Below are 20,388 nucleotides of genomic sequence, written 5' to 3' on the forward strand. Positions count from 1 at the left end.
GCCGTACAAACATGTCGTACGGCCGTTACATGTCTCTGTGAAGGTTGAGCTCACTTTACCGGCCGGCCTGACGTCTTTTCATTCTATTATTTTGTGTCAAATGTTATACAATACAAGTAAATAGATGCGTAGCTTATACAATACAATATATTTTATTAGGCGGGACATATAGGGATTTTTATGTTATTTTCACAAAGTACATTTTGTGAGCACTGAACACTAAATCAGTCAAAGCTACGCAGATCCGAAATGTAGAATACACCATCATGTGAATATGTATTTTTTATAAATTAGATAAATTGTTAATAAAAGAGTTTAAAGTTGTTTCCATTGGCAGAAATATGTAGTTTTTTTCTCTTTTAATAAACTCTGAATAGTATGCGGCCTCCATTTGGCTTGTTTTCAATAGGCTATGTTGAGCATCCAAATGCAACACCATGGACAGCACAACAAAAAAATCTTCCATTCGTGCAAAAAAATGCCTTGGGTGTGAAAGCACTTCTCTAGATGTCCATAATCCATACATCTCACTAGACAGAAACGCTATACAAACATAAAATAGAGAACACTCGTAAATACACTTAGTTCTTCATATAATCTTCTGATTTGTCCAGTTGTCCAGGTACACACAGGTACACTGACTTGTCTGTTGAAAAAAAAGTTTTTCCCCAGCGATAATATCCAAGGAGGTCTAATCGATATGTGCACGTCACAGCTCGATCGATTTGTTATCCAGATTGCGTTGGTTGTTGGATTTGAATATGAATTCCAGGGAAACGTTGCTTTACTTATATATATATATAGCCAATATATAAGGAGTGTAGGTACACATTGTGTCGGCGTCCTTGGCTGACGGCTGTGTTAAAATAAATGTAATGTTTGCTTGTTCTTCCCCAAGTGAAGGAGGGTCACGTGGTGATAAACTGATCGCAAATTTGATTATAGTGGGAAGACTAAAAAGCCTGAGAAAGTGGAGTATTTCCAACCGCCCATGAGCGTGCCCCGTTCCAGCTTCAGATAAACACGGTCCTCGCGCTCCACCATCAGCAAAACCCCATTGCTAGCCGCCTCCCGCGTAACGTCCTGGTCACCGGCAAAAGCTGATATAACCGGATAGTCGTTCTGCATCAGGTTGACCTGGGATAACGGAGGACGAGCATTTTTTGATTTACAATTTCAACCGTGCCTCCCACTAACTGATTCACAGAATCCGTAGGCTGCAGTGTTAGTCCCATTGTTAGACATGTAAACTGAAATATTTCCATCCGATTTTTACTGTATAGAGGGAATGCAAAAAGCGTGACTCACCTGTATGGTTTGTCTGTTGTAAACCTTCACCACATGAAAGCTAAAGCTGTAGATTCCCCTGCGTGGCGCCAGGAACACACTCGCTTTAAGATCGAAATGGTTGCCGATGTTCACTAATACCTGTTAACAAAAGCGATATTGTGTAATCCACCAATTGGTCCACAAACGGATTTGCCATGAAAGAGAGATTACGACATGGTTTACAGTATAGCCTACTGCATGAACATTATATCTCATTCTCCTAGACTGTGTCACGATTGCCTGTACATTCAGAACGCTTCTTCATTTTACTGTTACTTTTTGGTTTACTTAAATTAGTATTTAAATTCTTTTTTTTTTTTTTTACATCGACAGTTCAGAAGAGATGTTCGTGTTGATTGTGAACACAAGGGGGTCAGTGTCGCAGATTGAGGAGGCCCTAATCAGTCCAGAAACCTAAATACATATCTGAAATCTTGAAAAATTATTACAACTATTTACAACACGAATCATTTGGAATTGTGTACTATTCTTCCAAACACTGACCATGCGTTTGCAAGTTATTATGCATTCGCATAGTGGCCAGACGCACAAAGCAGTCCACAAAAACTTATTACAGCCTCTCAGGAAGTAACCTGTAGATTTAGGCTACTGTCAAATCAAATCAATAAAATGTGGAAACTAACTCAATAAAAAATCCTTAATTGTGTACAAATGATTCGTCAAGAAGGACAAATAACGGACTGATCTCACCTGGTCAAAATAGATAGTCATGGACGTGTTGCTCATCTCCGACGGCTCGTGATTAGTCCCGCGCACCGCGGAGAAAGCCACCTTGGCGCCAGCGGAGCGGACAGATATCCCGAGCGAGGAGGTGACTCCTCCGTCCGAGGAGGGGTTGGAGTCACAGACCACCAGACACTTGCCTTCCAGTACGATTGGCTCCGTGTCGTTTTGGCCGAGGCATAGCACCACGCCGCATCCCAAGAGGAGCGTCAGTGCCAGCATGGCACAGTGTCCCAGGCAGCGCATTGGCACCATGGTCGGAACACTGATCCTGAGCACACTGATACTACCCGGCAGCCCCTTGGAGGTTTGTTAGGACTCGATCACCTGGTCCAGCCGTATACTCCTCTTTTACTTGCTCTCCTCGTCTTTCTCTCCCTCTCTCTTTTTCACTCGCTCCCTCTCTCTCTCTCTCTCTCTTTCTCAAACACACATCCTCTTGACACACGCACCAAAACTCTCTTTCTTACTCTCCTCCCTCCTGTATGTTTCAGTAGATTTAGGGAGTCTTCAGATAGTTGAGGCTCTATATCCTGGTGATTTAAGAGACAAAATAAGAATTAGATTTAGGCTATGGCACATCTTTAAAGGCCCACAATTTAAGATGACGTAAATAGCATATGACAGAAGGACTTCAAGATAAACGATGAGTGATAAGCATAATGAACGGTATTATAGCTATAGTCACTCATGGTATTTTCTTGCTATAATAATTAATCCATTCATAGTGCCCGTAATCAAAGATAAATTAAACATGATGGTTGTTAATGTCAGTCGCAAAAAGTGGTTTGTTGTTCAACTCACAACATGCTATCCTACTCTACAAGATGCTATTAAAACAGTCTCCAAGAAATGCATAAGGAAAAGTCACCCAACGTACCTGTATTATCCATAGCCCTGATATTTCTTTCGTGTAGCCTACTCATCAGAGCGCAGGTGAACAGAGCGCATGGTCGTCTGTGCAGATGAAGCGCCTCTTGGTTCCGTTTAGAGAAACGATTCACGCCCATCACGCCCATCTACTGTAAAAGCATCTGATCGTATAACCACGACAGAGCTTCTTCCACACTCAACTAAGAAAGACTATATGCTCAGATGAATGTGTTTGTTATAACCACTTGAATTTGTGAGCTCATCCCTCGCGGGATTGAAGAGCTCACTTTCCTCCAGTGCATTAGCAATTTATATGCTGGCTGTTTTCTTGTCGCAAACTGATTAATGAGATAAAAGGGTAAGAACGGTGAGCTGCGTGTATTTGGCACTATTCGGATTCGGGATGCATGCCACTAATTGAGTGCAAAACTGATTTTTTGCGGAAGTATGAACAGAAAGACTTGTGCGACACCCAGTGGTCATAGGACTGCAGTTCAGTTTAGTTTGTCTTTTTTCCATCAAAATACATGCAAAATACAAACGCGTGGTACCTTTAACCCCTAAATAAGTAGATGTGTAGAAGGGTCACCATCAACAATTCACACCTAATGGACATCAGAAGTGAACTATCTCCCGTAGCTAATACTAGACACACATTTTTAAATAAAAGCAAATCAATTTGATTTGGGCATAGCCCTTATACAAGCAATGTCACAGAGGACTGCACCAAAACCAACCTAAACCCTTTTTTTACATTTATATTTAGCAGACACTCTTATCCAGAGCGACTTACAGTAAGTACAGGGACATCCCCCCGAGGCAAGTAGGGTGAAGTGCCTTGCCCAAGGACACAACATCATTTTGCACGGTGGGGAATCGATCCGGCAACTTTCTGATTACTCGCCCAACTCCCTCACTGCTCAGCCACCTGACTCCTGACTTTTTTAGATGTTCTTCAATTCACAAAACTCAATACACTACATTACACATATAGACTATGTTAATCTTCGCTGCTTATCTGTTGGGGGCAAGGCCTCCATAAATTCCAGTACATAAAGTGCACTACCCACTCTTTCCCACTTGATTTGACACATGTAATTGTCAGTGGCAGACTGTTAAGCCATGCAGAAGAATAACATCAGGTATCCACGAGCCAAAACGGACCCCAGGCACGTAAAAGGACACAGAACTATAAAAAAACAAAACATGAAATGTCAAATTGAGGTAGGACCTGGTATTTCTATTCTTGAGGCTGTCACTGCCCTGAGAGTGGCTTTTCCTACATGAGGCAAATGTCTGATGGTACTGACACTGTAATGGTGATTTTCCCTGACAGCTAGTGAAGCACATTAGCTCCTAGGTATGGAGAGATCCTGATCCTTTGCTGTTTGGCATGTTGTAGCTGTCTTCCATATTGAAATGAAAAGTCACGGCTTTTCTACTGCGACTGTTTATCTGCCCAATCCACAGGGCAGACAGTGGCAAATATTTGTTCAAATAATACTGAATGACTGCATGATTCCTAGTAGCATGTTTGATTTGTTATGAAGCGCTTGACTTTGATATAAAATTATGGCATCTAATTATGAGTGTTTCTGTATGAGTGCTTCTGAGGAGAAAAATTACAGTTCATTTGATCATTCCTTCAACTCCCTCTTTGCTGCTGTTGTTAGATTCTGTTTGCTTGAAAACAATGATCCAAGAATTCTCTGAATGCCTGAGTGTAATCTGAGATTTTCATATCCATGGCTACTGCTTCTGTCATAACCAACCTGCTGACTTTATAAACCATGATGACTTTTTATGAGGTTCAGTCTGTTAGGGATCCCCCACATATCAAAAACTAATTTGAACATGTCCAGATAAGGGATGACTCCATGTCTGACCACAAAGCTAGGCTATTGCTTTTTAATGCACTTCTGCCTCATTTTATAACAATTCGAAGTGCACCAACTTGCACTCATGTATTTACAAAGTAGCTCTACTCCTGATAGGAAGATTATTAAGGCATTTCAAACAGCTCCAGTACCTAGCAGGGAGCTTTATCTGCAACAAACAAGGAGCTAGTGAAAGATTTTAACATTTGTCTGGACATTATTGACTTCATCGCTACATGCCTCTGGCTGAATGATTACATCAAGCCCTTGAACAGATAATGGAGAAAAGTCAGAGACGCAGTAAATGGAATGTAAAGAAAATGACAAATTGAGACTTCTGTGCATTCAGAGGCCAACCAACAGAGGTCAGTACAGTATACAGGATAACAGTAGTTATCCATGTGTTGGCTCGGAGACTTGTTACTGGCCTGTTCACATAATCGAAAGTAAACCTCTACTGTTAAGTCCTGACAACATTCCACTGGAGCACTATTTTCAGTGCCACCAATGTTTTGAAACCAGATGTGTTCACTTATCACATCACTTCTTATTTCGTATTGCACTTGAACCATGGTGGCGCCGCCTGTCATCTGTAAAAATAAAAATGTCTAAGTTTTGCAGAAGGCGTAACTCCCTAGAGGAGTTGGCTTGGGTAATAAAAGTGCTGATGTTATCCATACCTAGAGCAAATCTTAGTAGCAGTGAGGGTTTGATGTTGAAATTCTCTCAGAACATGACTTGATTCAGTCAAGTATTCTATCGGCTACAATACCAAAATAATCAAGAGTGGCAGTCACATTTGAATTCTCAGAGTAATTACATTTATAGGCTTAACAGACCACTCAATAATAGTTGGGATCCAGAAAAGAAAGTGCATTGCTGAGTCAAAGCAATTAAATGTAGATTTGTTAACAATAGCGTTTTGGATGTAGGCTACCAATGCAAAAAGTAGAAGGTTGCAAAGTTTAGGCTACTCACGATAAACAAACGAATAAACGTTAAAATAGTAATGTTTTAATGATATCTTAAATATTGCTTAGTTCAGACACTGGAAAACAATCACAAATACATTTTAAATTCCGACTTTACGTGGCCAGAGGTAGGCTAAAACATTTCCTAAATGTAAAAACAGTTTACACATTTACTGTATGATTCCACAAAATGTCTGATGACACAATTCCCTTTTTTTCTAAAACGGTAGGCGACCAAACACGGTTACTTGTGCACAATTGCTGAGTTAGATTTAAATGATTAAAATAAAAAAAAGTCTCTTGTGTTTGCACTCAGGTAACTTCATTACGGGCGGGTAGGTCAACCTCCAATATAAAAATGTCAGAAAATGATTGAACCGTTTCCAGATGAACGATGATCTCTTGTGCACTTGGTCTCAACTTGGCCTCGCTGCCCCAGCATCGACACAAAAGGGACCGGCAGCTTTCACCCTCCTGAGTGTCGAAGAATGGGTCGTCTTTGACGGAAGGTCGTAACTCATACGCTACAACTGCATATAGAACATGTTGGCGCTCACCCACATATGGCTGCCCTCTTGTGATTAATTGCCAAAGAGTTATGCCGAAGGAGTAGATATCTGCTTTAGGAGATACGTCTTCTCCTTTCAACAGTTCAGGTGCTCTGTGAGTATACGTACCCCCAACATGACTCATCAAGGGCCTATTTTCTGGCATATCACTCCCTTGGTCCAGTTTCAGTGAAGAGCCAAAATCAACTATTTTACAAACATCCTCCATCGAAACCAATACATTGGCAGGTTTTAGATCCAAGTGCAAAATGTCGTTCTTATGAAGAAAATCAAGCCCGTGAGCAATATCGATGGAGAACTTATTCCATCTAACGACTCCAAGCTCCTCTGCACAGTCGTATATGACCTGGTGAAGATTTCGATTTCCAACATATTCCATCATAATGGTTCCAATGTTGTCCTCATTTTCTAAATTGACCGGCACGCACGTTGTCGCTGCTATGATCCGTACAATGTTTTTATGTCGCAAATGACCAGCGTTCAACTCTGCCCAAAAGCTTTGTCTGGATGCAAGCTTGTTTTTTGTGCGCTTCTTTACTTTTTTGACCGCTACAGTTTCTCCAAAGTACACGCCCCTGTACACGGATCCAAAGCCGCCCGATCCAATTGATTGCATAGAATGTAGTTCTTTCCACAGGATCGTGGACGACCAAAGCCTGGTTGAAATCTTTCCATGTAATCTTTGAGCTGGTACTCGCAAGGTTGAAATAGAAGCGTTTTTTGCCAATGGACTGCTGCAAGCACCGAAATTAAGACACTGATAAAGTTCCCTGGACAACAAGCGTGTCATGGGAATTGGAGAAGGCATTTCCCTTGTGCGCTCTTTCCATACCTAGAAGGTCTAGTTTCGTATGCGATTCACCCTGAAGTTATGAGCTGCAGCCATAGGCTGCAACACGGCTGTCATTAGATAAGCTAATTGCTTCGTCAGCTGATAGTTGAAACAACGATTGAAAGTAGGCCTATGGTAGGGTAAGTCAATTGACTAATAGGTTTTTTGGTGGGCATGTTTTTGTTGGCCGCAGAGCAATTAGGCTTGTGCTACTATATTAAGTATCCTAATATAAGGCGACTAAACAGGCCCCAGATAACTGTTGATGGGAATAATGAGTTTCTCCTAAAGCAAGGCTGTAGTAGAATAACGGATGGATGAACACGGGATAATATCTAGCAATGCTCATGACAGCCACTGCAGTTTGAACTTCAAACATGATGTATTGTAACAACTCCAATTAATTGGTTCTGAAAATCTATTTTGTAAATATGTGGTAAATCACTGTCTGACGCCTGGCAATTGTGGCCATGAATACGATTCCTTAGGCAGGAGAATCCCTTAAAGGTACAATCTGTATGATTTTCTTCAGTAAAATAAGAAGTTGTCTTCCATAAACATGTAGTTTAAGCTGATGAGGCCTTCTGAGAGTTGTTTATCAACACAAGACAGCTCAGTGCCAGTGGAAAGTCAATTTCAAGTTATTTGTTTCAATTTTCGCCTATAGGGCGAGGCCAGTTTGGCGCGAGCTTCAGTTTGTCTTATTGTTACTGATATTTAAATGTATTTCATAATTAGCCTACCTATTGTAGCTTTATGGGTTTAGGAGGTCCATCTCATTAGCATGTTGTAAGAGGCACAGGACAGTAGAGAGATACCTCAGCTGACACCTAACACATATTCCTTGTACGCCCTGCACACATACAAACACAAACAGTCTTCCATGAATTATTTGTTTTCTATTTATTAAACTTTAATTACATTGTGTAATAACACTGGAGTTGAAGACTGCAGCTCGTCTCTCTCATAGCAGCAAGGTATGTTTATAGAAAAAAAAATCAGGTTATTCTGCCAGACAATAAATAATCTGTCTCTTTGGATGATGTCAATGTTAAAAAATAATTGATAAAAGCTGCGTTAATTTCAGTTTTATGCAAAATAGATATATGAATTATTTGCCTATATTTATACAAATAAAACAGTAGTTTGTAGAATAAGTAAAATATACAGGATTAGCAACATGAGTCCATTATTACTACAGGATGGCACTGTTGAAATGCACTGAACAACAAAACCAACATGGCTGGAATGCAGTTTGCCTCTAAACAGAGGCCTCTGTACATCCTCGTCTTTGCAGAGGTGTCTCCACCTTGGAAGACTTTATGTCTACCCTCATCAACGTTTGCCTCCCAGTCAGACGTTGAGTGAGCCTCCTCCCTTCAAAAACTTGCCAATAATGATTACCCTGACAAAGGTTCTCCGATACCACAATACAAAAGTAATGGAGAGTATTGACAAGCAAATCCATTAAAGAGGACAACAACAAGCAAGTCACAGTAAAAAGAATGGTATATAAAACTAGTCACACGCCTCGCTCTAGAATGTGGAACACGCATGCCTACTGTTCAGCTCAGTTTGATACTTTTGTCAAAATAAAATAAAAATCCTACAAAAGAGGTCTGCAGCACCAGAAGTATCTGTTAGCAGCTTGATCCATTACCAGAAAGTTGCAGTATTGCAGTGTTTCTAACATACACATTCAACATGGTTCACTGGTACCACTGAAGCTTAACATGAAGGGTTGACATGAATACTAAAGTTCTGTGTCTCTCAATAAAGGAACATTAGTGTCTCAGGTATATGAAATTGGTTATGGAAATAATTTTTTTGTTAAGTGCTTGTCAGTCAAATGATGAGATTAAAGAAATATAAAAGAAGTCAGAACACAGTGGAGATATAGAAATTGTTGTAAAGTTGCAATGGGTATTTTAACTCAAAGTTGAACCTTTGATATGCATTCAGAACAAAATCTACTGTTTTTGTAAACTGTACTGGTAATCAATTCCATCAATAATTTCTATCTTCTGTTATTGTTCATTGACATGTTGAACCTCTATGAGAGACACAGAATATTTGTGCAAGTAAAGCAAAAATGACATTTTGATACTACAACACTGTAAAACTGTACCTGTAAAAATAAAACATTTGATACTGTATTTACACATTATCTTTCTTCTATTAGGTAAAACTCCTTTTTAAACAAGACGGTTGTATAGGAAACAAAAGCATTACATTTCCTAAAAGTGCTATGATTTAAAAATGAATTTGCCCAATATAGCAACTACCAAACATTGTATGTGAAACTAAAGACCTTTCAGGTTCATCAATAAAACATATATTTCATAATGCTTTGAAACATTCATGTCCTCATTTCAGTGTCACCGCACACCCCTTGTTACAAATACACTTTTTTCTAAAGGGCCTCTGATCAATTTTATTTTACAGATCAACTTTGTCACTAGCTATATTCTTGGGGGTTAAAGGACATCTTATTAAGTACCATTAATTTCAACTTCTTTGGTGCAAGCGGCACATAACGCCTGAAAATAGCGCAACAGTGGGCAAACAGCAAATGAAGTTGAAAGTTGAATATTGAGGCCTGGTTTCTAGATCTCCCTTTGTAAGCTTGACATTTGCACGTGCAAATTCGACCTCATGGAAGGGTGCAGTTAGGGATTCTTGAATTAATTACAAATGCATCTACCAATCCAATGAATAGCAATAATCTCGAGTCAATTCACTCCATGTACACTCTTCTAGTAAGTATGCATCATTCAACCACTCTCAGTTACAGCATCTTGCACAGACAAAGAGAAACCCTGGGAATGTCAGCTCCTAGGTTAGCATATGAGTCAATTTAGCCACATAAGAGTTTCTTGTCTTTCCTTATATCATTGCATTGAGCAGTAAAAACTTAGGTAACACAAAACCCATCATCTGACACTCGTTTTAGCTCATAAATACTGGCATCCATACAGGTATCATGTTGTCTTACCATCACCAACATTTCTCTATCATTCTAACATTGTACAGTACAGAACTGAAAACAGAAAGTGAAAAATATGTTTTGCAACCACTTCAGAGCATTATGATAATTACGTAAAATATTGTATATAAAAGGTAAGCCCTAAAAATACATAGGAAATTGCATTTCCTAACACCTCATAGCAACACATCCAAGGAGGTGTTTCTCAATTGTGAACCAATTATGACAATGGCTTTAAACACATCTTTTCTAGAATGTGTTTAATATCCACAGTCCAGTTCCCTTCAGTCTAGTTTGAGTAGGCCTAATTTCCCACCAAAATAACTAGGTCACACAAATGATTGTGAATGTGCATTTTTGATAGTCACCAAATATTGTCATATAAAAAGGGATGTTTTTTTATTCTAAAGCAGAGAACATGATGGTTTCTAAGATGATAAATGTGTCTAGTGTGCTGCTGAAAGCAATTCAGCCATCATTACTTCCATTGATACATCTATTGAATAATCTTCTTAATGGACTTCACTATGGATGAAATTCAGTCAAGGCTACTTGGTTCAGCTGTAAAACCGTCAAAGGGCACATTTTCACTATCATAGGTTTCAAACCAATTTAAAGGTTATTAACCAGCTCTTCAGGTTGAAATGACTCCTTGACGGACATGATTAACTATAAGACCATTTAAATGTAACTTATATTGGGGAATCTTTGCTAAATCACTGCTTGACTCAAGCAATAAAACTTGTATGTACTTTAGGTTCAGACAAATCAATCTTACTGTGGTACATTCTGATCTTGTCACTCCTCAAATAAAGTGTAATCCTTCATATACCATGTCTTTACTATATATCTGTATTTCTAAGGAACGGAGTGAAACATTTGAGAATAGAGTTATTGCTGTTGAGTCTAAATGTAACACAAACCCAGGCTTTGATGTTTCCCTTCCTGTTAAGACATTTTCCTTACTCATACATGATTGAACTATTTATCCTTAATAACTGAAGTTGACTAAAGCAATTAAGACAACATGTAATCTCGGAACATAACCATATTGTATGTGTCTAACCTACATTTTACCACAAAATAACAACTTCATTTTAAAACATGCATGTCATAGTCATTGGCATCCTTAGTCATCTATCTACATGGAAAAGGACAGAGAACACACAAATGATGGTATGCATTTGCCAATGGCTAAGAAAACAAGGGTTATTTGGAAGGGTAACCAGAAGATAGCTTCAGCTGTCACCAAACCGCAAACCAAAACAGATAGAGCTAGTTCAATCTCACTGTAAATTACATTTTAATCAGTTATTTTGCCAATAAGCACCAGGGGTGGGATCCATAATATAGCAGAATAAACCCTAATCCCCAATGTAAGGAATGGTTGCAGATTTGTGATGTTGTGGGTCTGTTCTTTACTCACAATGGCCCTGGAAACCTGCTAGGATATGTGGCACCATAAACTCCATCTTGTACCAGGAGAGTTTAGGTCAAACCCTGTATGTCTGCCAGATGGCTAACCCTGAGTTGTTAGATCTTCCAGCAGGACAATGATCTGAAGCATACCTCCAAATCCACACTGAAAAGGTTCACTGACCATAGATGTAAGCTTGTGCAATGGCTATCATAGTCCTCTGACATAAATCCTATCAAAACCGGTGGGGTGGGCTTAAAAGGAGAGTCAATAAGCTAGGACTGAAGATATGTGACATTTCTGTGTGGAGGCACAGTCTTAAATTCCTGCCAAAATCTTCTCTCACCTTCTCAAACAATATAGGACACAGCGTCTGACAGCTGTTATTTCTCAAAAGTGGGGATACAGGTATTAGTATTAAAACAAAGGTGCCAATAATTGTGACATGCATGTTTCTGTATAATTTTTTTCTTCAAACATTTGTAACTTAAAGGTTAGATTAATATAATATTTTGAGAGTAAAATCAAGCTGAAAACAACAATGACAATCTTTTCACAGCCTTTTTTGTTCATATTTACCTAGGGTGTCAATGCGTCTTAATAGATAAATATAGATAATTACATATATGATTACATATATATTTATAATTTATATAATTATTGTGATGATAGAGAACAACAGTGTATGTCTCAGTGGGAAAAACAGGGATGAAACAGCAGCATCGATAAAACCTTAAACATCATAGCATGCTACTCAACTGCTTGCTAGATAATTGGTTGGCTTTGGTTTTGATAGGGATCCAGGATTTACATAATCTTCATTCCATGGTATATTCCCAATTGTGAGAACATACTGTATGTATAGTTGTATTGCTTGAACTCCGACCACACAGATATGAGACAGATATGTGATGATGTTCAACATCACTTAAAGTTCAAAGTGCTTTATGAAACATTGTAAAATAGGCACACTATGTTTTAACTATAAAGGCACAATATTTTAAGAATCAAAAATAAAAACACTGCAACCTCGTCTAAATCTATTTAAAAATATATTTTAGTACTCTGGATTGGGGTTTGTTATTGAAAGAGTTTGAACTCCTGTAGTGCTGTACCAATTTTCTTTTTGTCAGTCCTGAATCTTTCTAGCTTTTGACATTATCTGCATTTGCATGGAATCATATTTGTTTGTCTAAGACAAATTGTGTGGGGATGATTGAGTAAACAATCGCTGTTTAACATATTTTCAATTCTAGAATTAGATAGAGGTAGAGGAATTAACTAGAGGTAGTTAACCAACTAGTTAACCAACAAGTTAGCTTATTGCTAGTGTGTTAAAACAATTTAAATTGTCTGGCATTTTTAGGTAACAATAAAGGCACTTCAGGGTGTGCTATAGTTTTTATAGTACATGTAAGGCGGTTGCCTGGTCCACTGCCCATTGCAACTCCCCTGGCCTGTGCTCTTATAACTATATTGGACATTACTGTTATGATTATTCTTTACTGCCTTATTTGCTCAAAATTCAACGATGTAGTACATGTCCCAATACAAACTTCATCTTTATATTATCAATCGTATAGATTCTGTAGTAAGTCAATTTACCTTAACAATGGGGTGTTTATATTCAATAAATGGGTTATTTCTATCACTACATTTCATTCTATATGTCCTAATGATCAATTACTCGAGACGAGTGTTCAACTAAAACTTGGATTCGGATATATGAATGGATTTCATAAACTCTGCATTGACCTAGTGCTGAACTAACTACTGAAAGGCCTGGTGAAAACGGGGCAGTGTGGTGGTCGTGCTCAGATTAGATGTGAAGGAGGAAGAGAGACCATGGAGGGGACTTCCAGATACTTCCGGGGCATCAGGTGGTTGGGGGGACAACTGAACTAGAGAAAGGGTCTCCTCTGGCAGGTACGAGGTTGCCAAGCTGCCCGTGGCTCCTGTCTGGTTATAATGTGGGCCATTTAAGGGCAGGAAGTTAAAGAGCTGTGAGAAATCAAGCAATGACGAAGAGGTTGCCAGCGTGTCACTTGTTGCTGCTGCTGCTGCAGCCACTGCAGACATTTTGGAGAGGGACATTTCCTGGGTTGTTTCATCCAATGGGTCCACCTGGGGGTCCAGCTCCAGTTTCGAGGCAGAGAACTGAGTGGAGGAAGAGGGCATGGTGCTCTGCATTTCCATCAAGTATGTCTCCAGGTCTCCCTTCAAATGTTGCTCCCTCTCTGGCACGGTGGTAGTATATGAGGTAAAGTTGGAGCCCAGAGGGTACTTTAAGGAGAAAGAGTGTGGAAGGCTGTTAAGGTGTTCTGTGTCCGGGGTTGGAAGAGCAAGGACAGGACATCCATACAGCTGTAGCTGCCTCGAGGGCAGAATGGGTGGCAGATCACCCATTGCCAGGTCACTGACAAAGGGCTCCAGCGAATCGGTTGGCTCTGTCTTAACCCTCAGCATCTCCCGAGCATGGCTCTTCTTCACATGGCGAGTCAGGTGGTCCTTCCTACCGAAGCGCTGGGCGCAGTATTGACACAGGAAGTCCTTACGCCCTGTGTGCACCACCATGTGCCTCCGCACATCTTTGCGGGTGTAAAAGCGTCGCTCACAATGCTCGCATCTGTGCTTCTTCTCTTTGGTCCCGCCTGAGGACTTGCCTGCATGTGTTTTAAGGTGTTCCAGGAGAACCCCTGTGCTGGCAAATAGCTGCAGACACACCTGGCAGGTGAGGTCTCCGCTATTTGCTGCATGGAGGGCAAGGTGGCGTTTGAAGCCCAGCTTAGTGTTGTAGCTCTTACCACATTCCTGGCAGGAAAATGCCTCCTTGTTTGGGTCATGAGTGTGCAGGTGATTCTTTAAGTGATCCTTTCGATGAAACATTTTCTCACAGTATGTACACTTGTGGGTTTTCTCTGGCGAGTGTGTAGCCATATGCCTTTGAACACAGATAAATGTCATGAATTTCAGAAGAAAGAAAACCTGTGTCTATATTAGCATGCTGTTCAAGACACTGATCTTGTGATCTTAAAACATAGGTTCAATAATATTTATATAAAATATACTATGAAAGATCAACTATTAGTGGATAACAGAGAGAACCAACATGTTACAGTCTGCTAAATAAGTCCAATTGTCTGTACCGTAGCAGCTTGTATTTGGAGACGAAGGCCTTGGTGCAGTCTTGATGGGAACACTGGTACGGTCTCTCTCCTGTGTGTGAGTACGAATGCACCTTCAGCTTTTCTACACTATTGAAGGCCTTCTCGCATAGTTGGCAGGAGAAGTTCTTCCTGGGTTTTCCTTCAGCTCTCTTGCGCTTCCCTGTGGCCACCGCAAGCCTTACTTTCTCTGGAACGTGGTCAAGGTGCCCCTGGATTCCTGTGGCCATGGCACCCTAAGGTAGACCTGCTTGGTAAATAAGGGCACAGTCCCCAACTAGTCTTGATGCAAATGTTCGATTCAATTGTAAGTGGTCAACACCGCCAGGACTGAGGTGCCTGAAGAAAAGAGAAGAAGAGAGATGAGAATTGGATGATAAATTAAGAATAATTATATATGCGCAAGTAGTAAGATGTTCTTTATTGAAGCCTTTGCAAAAATGTATTTCTTGATATAGTCATGGTCACAGTGGGTTGCAGTTCCAAGGGGATTTCTTTCTGTCATATTGATCTTAGTCTCATAAGCATATAGTTAAACTCGTAAACAGTAGAGCACACTGTCAGCTTTTTATTATATTTAAATATTTGTGCAGACCTCACTATACATTATATTCCTAGGCAGGGTTAGTTACTTAGTTTTTTATGTAAATTGCTGCTATTGTGTATATTCATTTGTGTTTGTTATCAATTTTTATTAATTATTTGATTACTTATTCTGTAATTGGCAATTGAGTTATCTGAACACTCGAATAAATAAAAAATCTTTGTATTTGTCTTTTGAGGATGTCATTGATGTTAACAACATGTAACATGCAGCATGTTTTATTAGGCAAAACCGCCACTTACAAACCCTTACAAAACACATTTTCAGCTGGGCAGTAGGCTATTGCATGTCTAGGCTACATGTGCATACAGCCATGTACACTTGCCGTTACCCCCCCTACCCCCCCCCCCCCCCCACACACACACACACACACACACACACCAATTTGTTTAACTAATTGTTTATCATAATGAGCATTATGTTAGGTATAACTCTGGACACTGGCTAAATTGGAAATTTTACAATAAGCATAACATAAAACACTGCAAATGTAGGCTATAATTTATGCAGCAACCTCAAAACAACAGCTAAAGACATGGCCTAGTGTAACTTCATCATGGAAATCTGGTGAATTAATGTGAGCACATAGGGGAATAACAACTATCCAGCGATCAACTGTCGAGTAGCCTCTTTTTCGTAACATTGTCAGTAGGATAGAGCTGATGGAGCTGATGCTAGCCTTTCGGTCGGTGGCAGTTTAGCATGTTTTATGACAACATATTAAGTGTGTTCAGTGTGACAGAGGTTTGAGGGATATGCACATGCACATATTTATATAACCTTTCTTATTAGTATTACTGTTTTTGTTTTGTCTGTTATTTTCTTCATTTTCACATCATCTCATCCAAAACGTATAGAGTAGGCTACATCCTATTTAAACATATCTTGCACCCATAGGCAGTGATTCCTGTCGTTCAGGGAGTGCAACTTTGCTTCGATCGATGTCATGTTTACAATTCTTTCTCGTGCACGCTTATGTTAAAAGTAAAACTAGGCTAAGTGTAAAGCATGCATTTTAGTAATATTTTTTATCAAACCATGGTGCGCGTGTGTTTGCGTCAGCTGTCTTTGCTGAACTGTTGTTATAATAGCTTACTCAAAACTTAGTTCATAACTTTTATTATGATTTCTCTTATTAACTGGTTGTTGACATATAACCTAGGCAGAAAGTTGACGTGACTATAACTAATGACACTATATATTAGAATGTTCTTAATATTTAGGCTATCAATCTTTAGTTTCCTCTGAAGTCCCAAACTAGGTGCTGATTAACAGAAACCTTTCCCCCAACTCACCCCGCTCTCATGATTTGAATAACCCTGAAATTTTAATTGAAGAAGTGAGTAACAATTTAGTTAATTCACGGCAAACTTACCCTAGGTGTCTTAACATTCTTTCTACTGTGTTTTTCTTGACTTGTAACTATTTTTCGAATTTTTAATAATTTTTTCTCATGTTTTTTGCTAGACGCGGCGGGCCTGAAAATTGTTTGCTTTCCAGTCTTTCCAGCAGCCATTGTGTATGCGCTGCGATGCAACCAAACACATAGGCTACAATTTAGCCACGCCCATTCACCGATACTCCCACTTCTTACTTTTTGATTTGAGCAAAGTCCTGTCACTTTGATATTTCAACGTCAATTATAGTCTTCTTCGATAAAGATCAATTTCCCAACTTGCTAGTGTCAATCCTAATGACTCCACTTAAGGTTCATTTATAACGATACCTTGTTATAAGATGTCATTACCGTTGTTCTATTGGTGTATGGGGGTGTCGGTTAACTGAACCCGTCTGCAGTTGCCTCTCAGATTCGTTTCCTGTTGGTTACATGTGCTGTCAATTTATTAACGGCTAGGCTGTGCCCATATTTGTGTGAGTCGCTGTGCGTTGTTGTCAAATGACGGGAGTCTGATACTAGTATGGAGTGAGATTATATAGTTGGCAAGACGGTAGGGAATCAATACACATAGTGTGCACAACACTGAAACAATAAGGAACCCGCTGATCAGTAAGCTTGCCTACTCTATTTATCTAGTAGGAAATTAAATTGTTAAGAGGGATGCATCATCAAAAACGTCAAAAGCGTTAAATTTAGCCCTAGCTAGTTAGCTAGCTAGCTAACAATTGTTAGCTAACCTTCCGTACAGAAGCCTATGCCATAAACGCATTAGCTCTGCGCTAGTTAGCAGACAAGCATGGCTAGCACTACTCATCACAAAGCGAAGGTCAACAATGTCTGTTTTACTAGATTGCTGCGAGTTGTAGTTGCCTGCTTGTTGTTGTGTTGATACAGATTAAATTCAGACAGTATTGAAAAATAATAGCTTCTAAAAGCATGCACTGTTGGCACCCAATACCCATTGGACAGTTTAACTAATGTTGTTGTAGCACTACGACATTTAAGTTTGTCATTATCTAACTCATGTAACGGTCACAAAATGAGGAAAGGTAAAACATGTTTTTAAAGCATATGAATAGAACGATGGAAAAATATGTTTAAGGCGTTGATAGAACCAATTAGCTTACATGGTTATTTAGCATACGTTCTCTACAAGTAGGGCTATGTTTATGGTTTCAAAGGGTGAATAATATCCAATACATATTGTTGAGTCAGGTGTGTGTGGTCATTATATGTATCCTATAAAACGGTGAATGACAAATAATAGTTCAGCAAATTATTATTTTATTTTTTTAGATCTTTGGGCACTTTCAACCCCACGTCCTGTCGGATAAACTACACCTCTTTTAACACCACGCCACACTTTCTGGCAGCGCTCTCCATAATGTCGTAGGACAGGCAGAAATTTGAAATTGTGCTAATCCAACACATGGATTTCTGGATTATAGCCGTGGTTGACTACATGCCCCCTTATTTGGCCTTGCAACGGCAACATGGAAACATGGTTTATTTATAAGAAATGTAAGGTTTTGGAGAACTAGCATGTATATTACTATGTATATTCTGAACTCTACGGTAATTTGTTGTCTTCACACAGATTCAAATGGATAAAAATACACGCAAAGTACGGAATCAAGACATTAACCCATGCATTGAAGTAAGATTACAGATTGTACAAAATTGTAACTTCCCAATCAGGTCTGGAGATGAGAGGCTAAATCTGATCAATGTCAGGCTTGGAGGGTGAGGGAGGGAGGAAGTATTTGGTGAAATACTCAAAGTTCACTTTAATAACTGTCCCTAAATGTGAGTTTGAGAAGTTGATTTTCATTTTATGTAAAGCACTTTGAGCTGCAATTCTTGTATGAAAAGTGCTATATAAATAAAGCCTGTCTGAAGTCTGTCAAAAGACCGGATATAAACATTAAATGCCAAACTCTGCTGAATTATGTCATAGATTATTCTGGTTGTTAAGGACACTTGTCTCTCAACTGGACATCCGGCATTTCATCCTGAAGAAGCCGGCCCACTCTATTTTCTGTACAGCTATATTGTTTGCTCCAATATTGGTGCTCCCTTAAGCTCCTTGTTGCACCTAGTATAGAATTGAGTGGGAGAATTTGACTAGAAACCCTGGTGTTTAGAGTAGTAATGTACTCCCTTGTCATTCATCTTTTGCAGGAAAGCGATGGATCGCAGAAGTGCTTGGACGTCAACAACTATGATAAGAGTATGTGTTCTGCATACTTCCTGAGATATAAAAACTGCAGGAAATACTGGGTATGTGTTCTCCCACTCTCCCAGCACAGAGGAAACAACTAAAAACGGCAGCTCTGTATTCTTTCATATAGCTTTTATGCTCTATTTAAAATAAAGTTGTGCAAAGTCCTCAACCCGAAATCTTGTCAGAAATAAATAAAAACAATTTTGTGTAGAGAATAAGCATTTTAATAGTCTTTATAAACAAACTATTGAGGTCAACGCTTGCACCTCTAATTGATTTAAACCTATTTCACATTTGTTTTGCCCCCAGCACAACATCATGATAGAGAGAAGACATGGTGGTGTGAAACCGGACATGCCAACTGCTGAGGAACGACAGCAGATCTTGACTTCGATTGGGGGAAAGCCTTACTGACACATGATGAAGGCAACACAGGAATGTGTTTGACAGTTTGTGGCATGCTCTCATGGATGGAAACTGTCACGCTCCTGCCTTTCACCACACCACAATACCAGTGCCACACTGAGGCAAGGCAGCCATCGTGGAACCTGTACCAAGCATCATACCTCAAAGCAGCTTCTAATTTATTCTTGATGCCCAATGACTCAATACAATGTTAGTCAAGCAAGTATAGTTTCTTCTGAAAATAAAGACAATGTATAAGAAGTAGTAGTAGTGTAAATTCAAAATTTAAAAAAATTCTTACAAATTCAGAAGAAGAAAAATGTCTGTGACTTGTATCATGTGCCTGGTTGAATTTGCTGTCCTCGAAGAAAAGCAGTTTGAATATATATTAAATCATTAAAGGTCATTATTTTTGCTAAGGGTGAATGTTTTGCATTCCCAAGTGGATATCTATCATAAGTAATACACTAACAATGAAAGCAAAAAACAGACAAGGCTGTGCCGACACAACTCCATGGGCTGACTCCAAGCTAGGTTATTTGAGAAAGCTTGGTGACACCGCTATGTATATGAAGCATGATAACCTACAATTAGATTATATGGTTTGTTTAAAATAGTTTCCCGCCCCCCATGGTCAAACAGGTACTTCAGAGCCCGCTCTGGAGTGTTCACACAAGTGTGATCAAAGTATAGAGACAGTTACCTTCACATTCTCTGTGTTCTACTGCCCCTGTAGGGTAACATTTGCATGTACTTACTGTCCAGATAAATAGATAGATAGGTACTTTGTTCTAGCCTGGCTCTGCCGTCCTACATACTTCCGCTCAGTTTTGATTTTGCTTCTGTACTCGGTCTGGCCTTTCAGTAGGTAAGTCAGATTTTGCAGGTTACCTTTTAACCGGCCAATCAGCAAACAGAGGGAGTGGCTGAGAACGATGACGTTGATGTTGTCCTCTAGTTTGTGTTGTAGTTCTGTAATGGCGGCGTAGAAAGA

At 39.5% G+C, this 20,388-nt stretch overlaps 4 protein-coding genes across 7 annotated transcripts; 1 reads left to right on the forward strand and 3 right to left on the reverse strand.

The window, feature by feature from the left end:
• Positions 1–244: 244 nt before the first annotated feature.
• On the reverse strand, positions 245–10,548 carry LOC146274811 (cerebellin-2-like). 2 transcript variants are annotated; one of them, XM_084703452.1, is made up of 4 exons: positions 10,491–10,548; positions 2,041–2,279; positions 1,309–1,428; positions 245–1,137 (listed from the first exon to the last, which is right to left on the reverse strand). In XM_084703452.1, the coding sequence occupies exons 1-4, from the start codon at positions 10,534–10,536 to the stop codon at positions 940–942; spliced, it is 603 nt and encodes a 200-aa protein (XP_084559578.1). In that variant the 5' UTR covers positions 10,537–10,548; the 3' UTR covers positions 245–939. The 2 variants fall into 2 exon arrangements, with proteins under 2 accessions (XP_084559578.1, XP_084559577.1); XM_084703451.1 differs by lacking the exon at positions 10,491–10,548 and having other exon boundaries at positions 2,041–2,328.
• Positions 5,818–7,231, reverse strand: mos (MOS proto-oncogene, serine/threonine kinase). Its single transcript, XM_084703376.1, has one exon. The coding sequence runs from the start codon at positions 7,169–7,171 to the stop codon at positions 6,107–6,109; it is 1,065 nt and encodes a 354-aa protein (XP_084559502.1). The 5' UTR covers positions 7,172–7,231; the 3' UTR covers positions 5,818–6,106.
• plag1 (pleiomorphic adenoma gene 1) lies at positions 8,080–16,872 on the reverse strand. Its single transcript, XM_084703450.1, has 3 exons — positions 16,742–16,872; positions 14,745–15,101; positions 8,080–14,539 (listed from the first exon to the last, which is right to left on the reverse strand). Exons 2-3 carry the CDS (start codon positions 14,990–14,992, stop codon positions 13,369–13,371), a joined length of 1,419 nt encoding a protein of 472 aa, XP_084559576.1. The 5' UTR covers positions 14,993–15,101; positions 16,742–16,872; the 3' UTR covers positions 8,080–13,368.
• Positions 16,873–17,217: 345 nt separating this feature from the next.
• Positions 17,218–19,808, forward strand: chchd7 (coiled-coil-helix-coiled-coil-helix domain containing 7). Of its 3 annotated transcripts, XM_084703083.1 has the most exons (5): positions 17,252–17,374; positions 18,062–18,286; positions 18,363–18,422; positions 18,947–19,045; positions 19,299–19,808. In XM_084703083.1, the coding sequence occupies exons 3-5, from the start codon at positions 18,369–18,371 to the stop codon at positions 19,401–19,403; spliced, it is 258 nt and encodes an 85-aa protein (XP_084559209.1). In that variant the 5' UTR covers positions 17,252–17,374; positions 18,062–18,286; positions 18,363–18,368; the 3' UTR covers positions 19,404–19,808. The 3 variants fall into 3 exon arrangements, with proteins under 3 accessions (XP_084559208.1, XP_084559210.1, XP_084559209.1); XM_084703082.1 differs by lacking the exon at positions 18,062–18,286 and having other exon boundaries at positions 17,218–17,374; XM_084703084.1 differs by lacking the exon at positions 18,062–18,286 and having other exon boundaries at positions 17,248–17,315.
• Positions 19,809–20,388: the final 580 nt, after the last annotated feature.

This window comes from Hypomesus nipponensis, chromosome 8 (genome assembly GCF_054491055.1).
Source record: "Hypomesus nipponensis isolate SF chromosome 8, ASM5449105v1, whole genome shotgun sequence".
NCBI classification, from domain to species: domain Eukaryota; kingdom Metazoa; phylum Chordata; class Actinopteri; order Osmeriformes; family Osmeridae; genus Hypomesus; species Hypomesus nipponensis.

Bases quoted from the DNA above. Each gene is read 5' to 3' on its own strand.
- chchd7 (XM_084703082.1), top strand. From the start codon at position 18,369: ATGGATAAAAATACACGCAAAGTACGGAATCAAGACATTAACCCATGC. The intron at 18,423-18,946 runs GTAAGATTACAG...CATCTTTTGCAG, and splicing joins ACATTAACCCATGCATTGAA to GAAAGCGATGGATCGCAGAA. The intron at 19,046-19,298 runs GTATGTGTTCTC...TTTTGCCCCCAG, and splicing joins AAAACTGCAGGAAATACTGG to CACAACATCATGATAGAGAG.
- LOC146274811 (XM_084703451.1), bottom strand. From the start codon at position 2,328: ATGGTGCCAATGCGCTGCCTGGGACACTGTGCCATGCTGGCACTGACG. The intron at 1,429-2,040 runs GTGAGATCAGTC...TTTTGTTAACAG, and splicing joins TGACTATCTATTTTGACCAG to GTATTAGTGAACATCGGCAA. The intron at 1,138-1,308 runs GTGAGTCACGCT...CCGTTATCCCAG, and splicing joins ACAACAGACAAACCATACAG to GTCAACCTGATGCAGAACGA.
- mos (XM_084703376.1), bottom strand. From the start codon at position 7,171: ATGCCTTCTCCAATTCCCATGACACGCTTGTTGTCCAGGGAACTTTAT.
- plag1 (XM_084703450.1), bottom strand. From the start codon at position 14,992: ATGGCCACAGGAATCCAGGGGCACCTTGACCACGTTCCAGAGAAAGTA. The intron at 14,540-14,744 runs GTACAGACAATT...CTGTGTTCAAAG, and splicing joins TCCAAATACAAGCTGCTACG to GCATATGGCTACACACTCGC.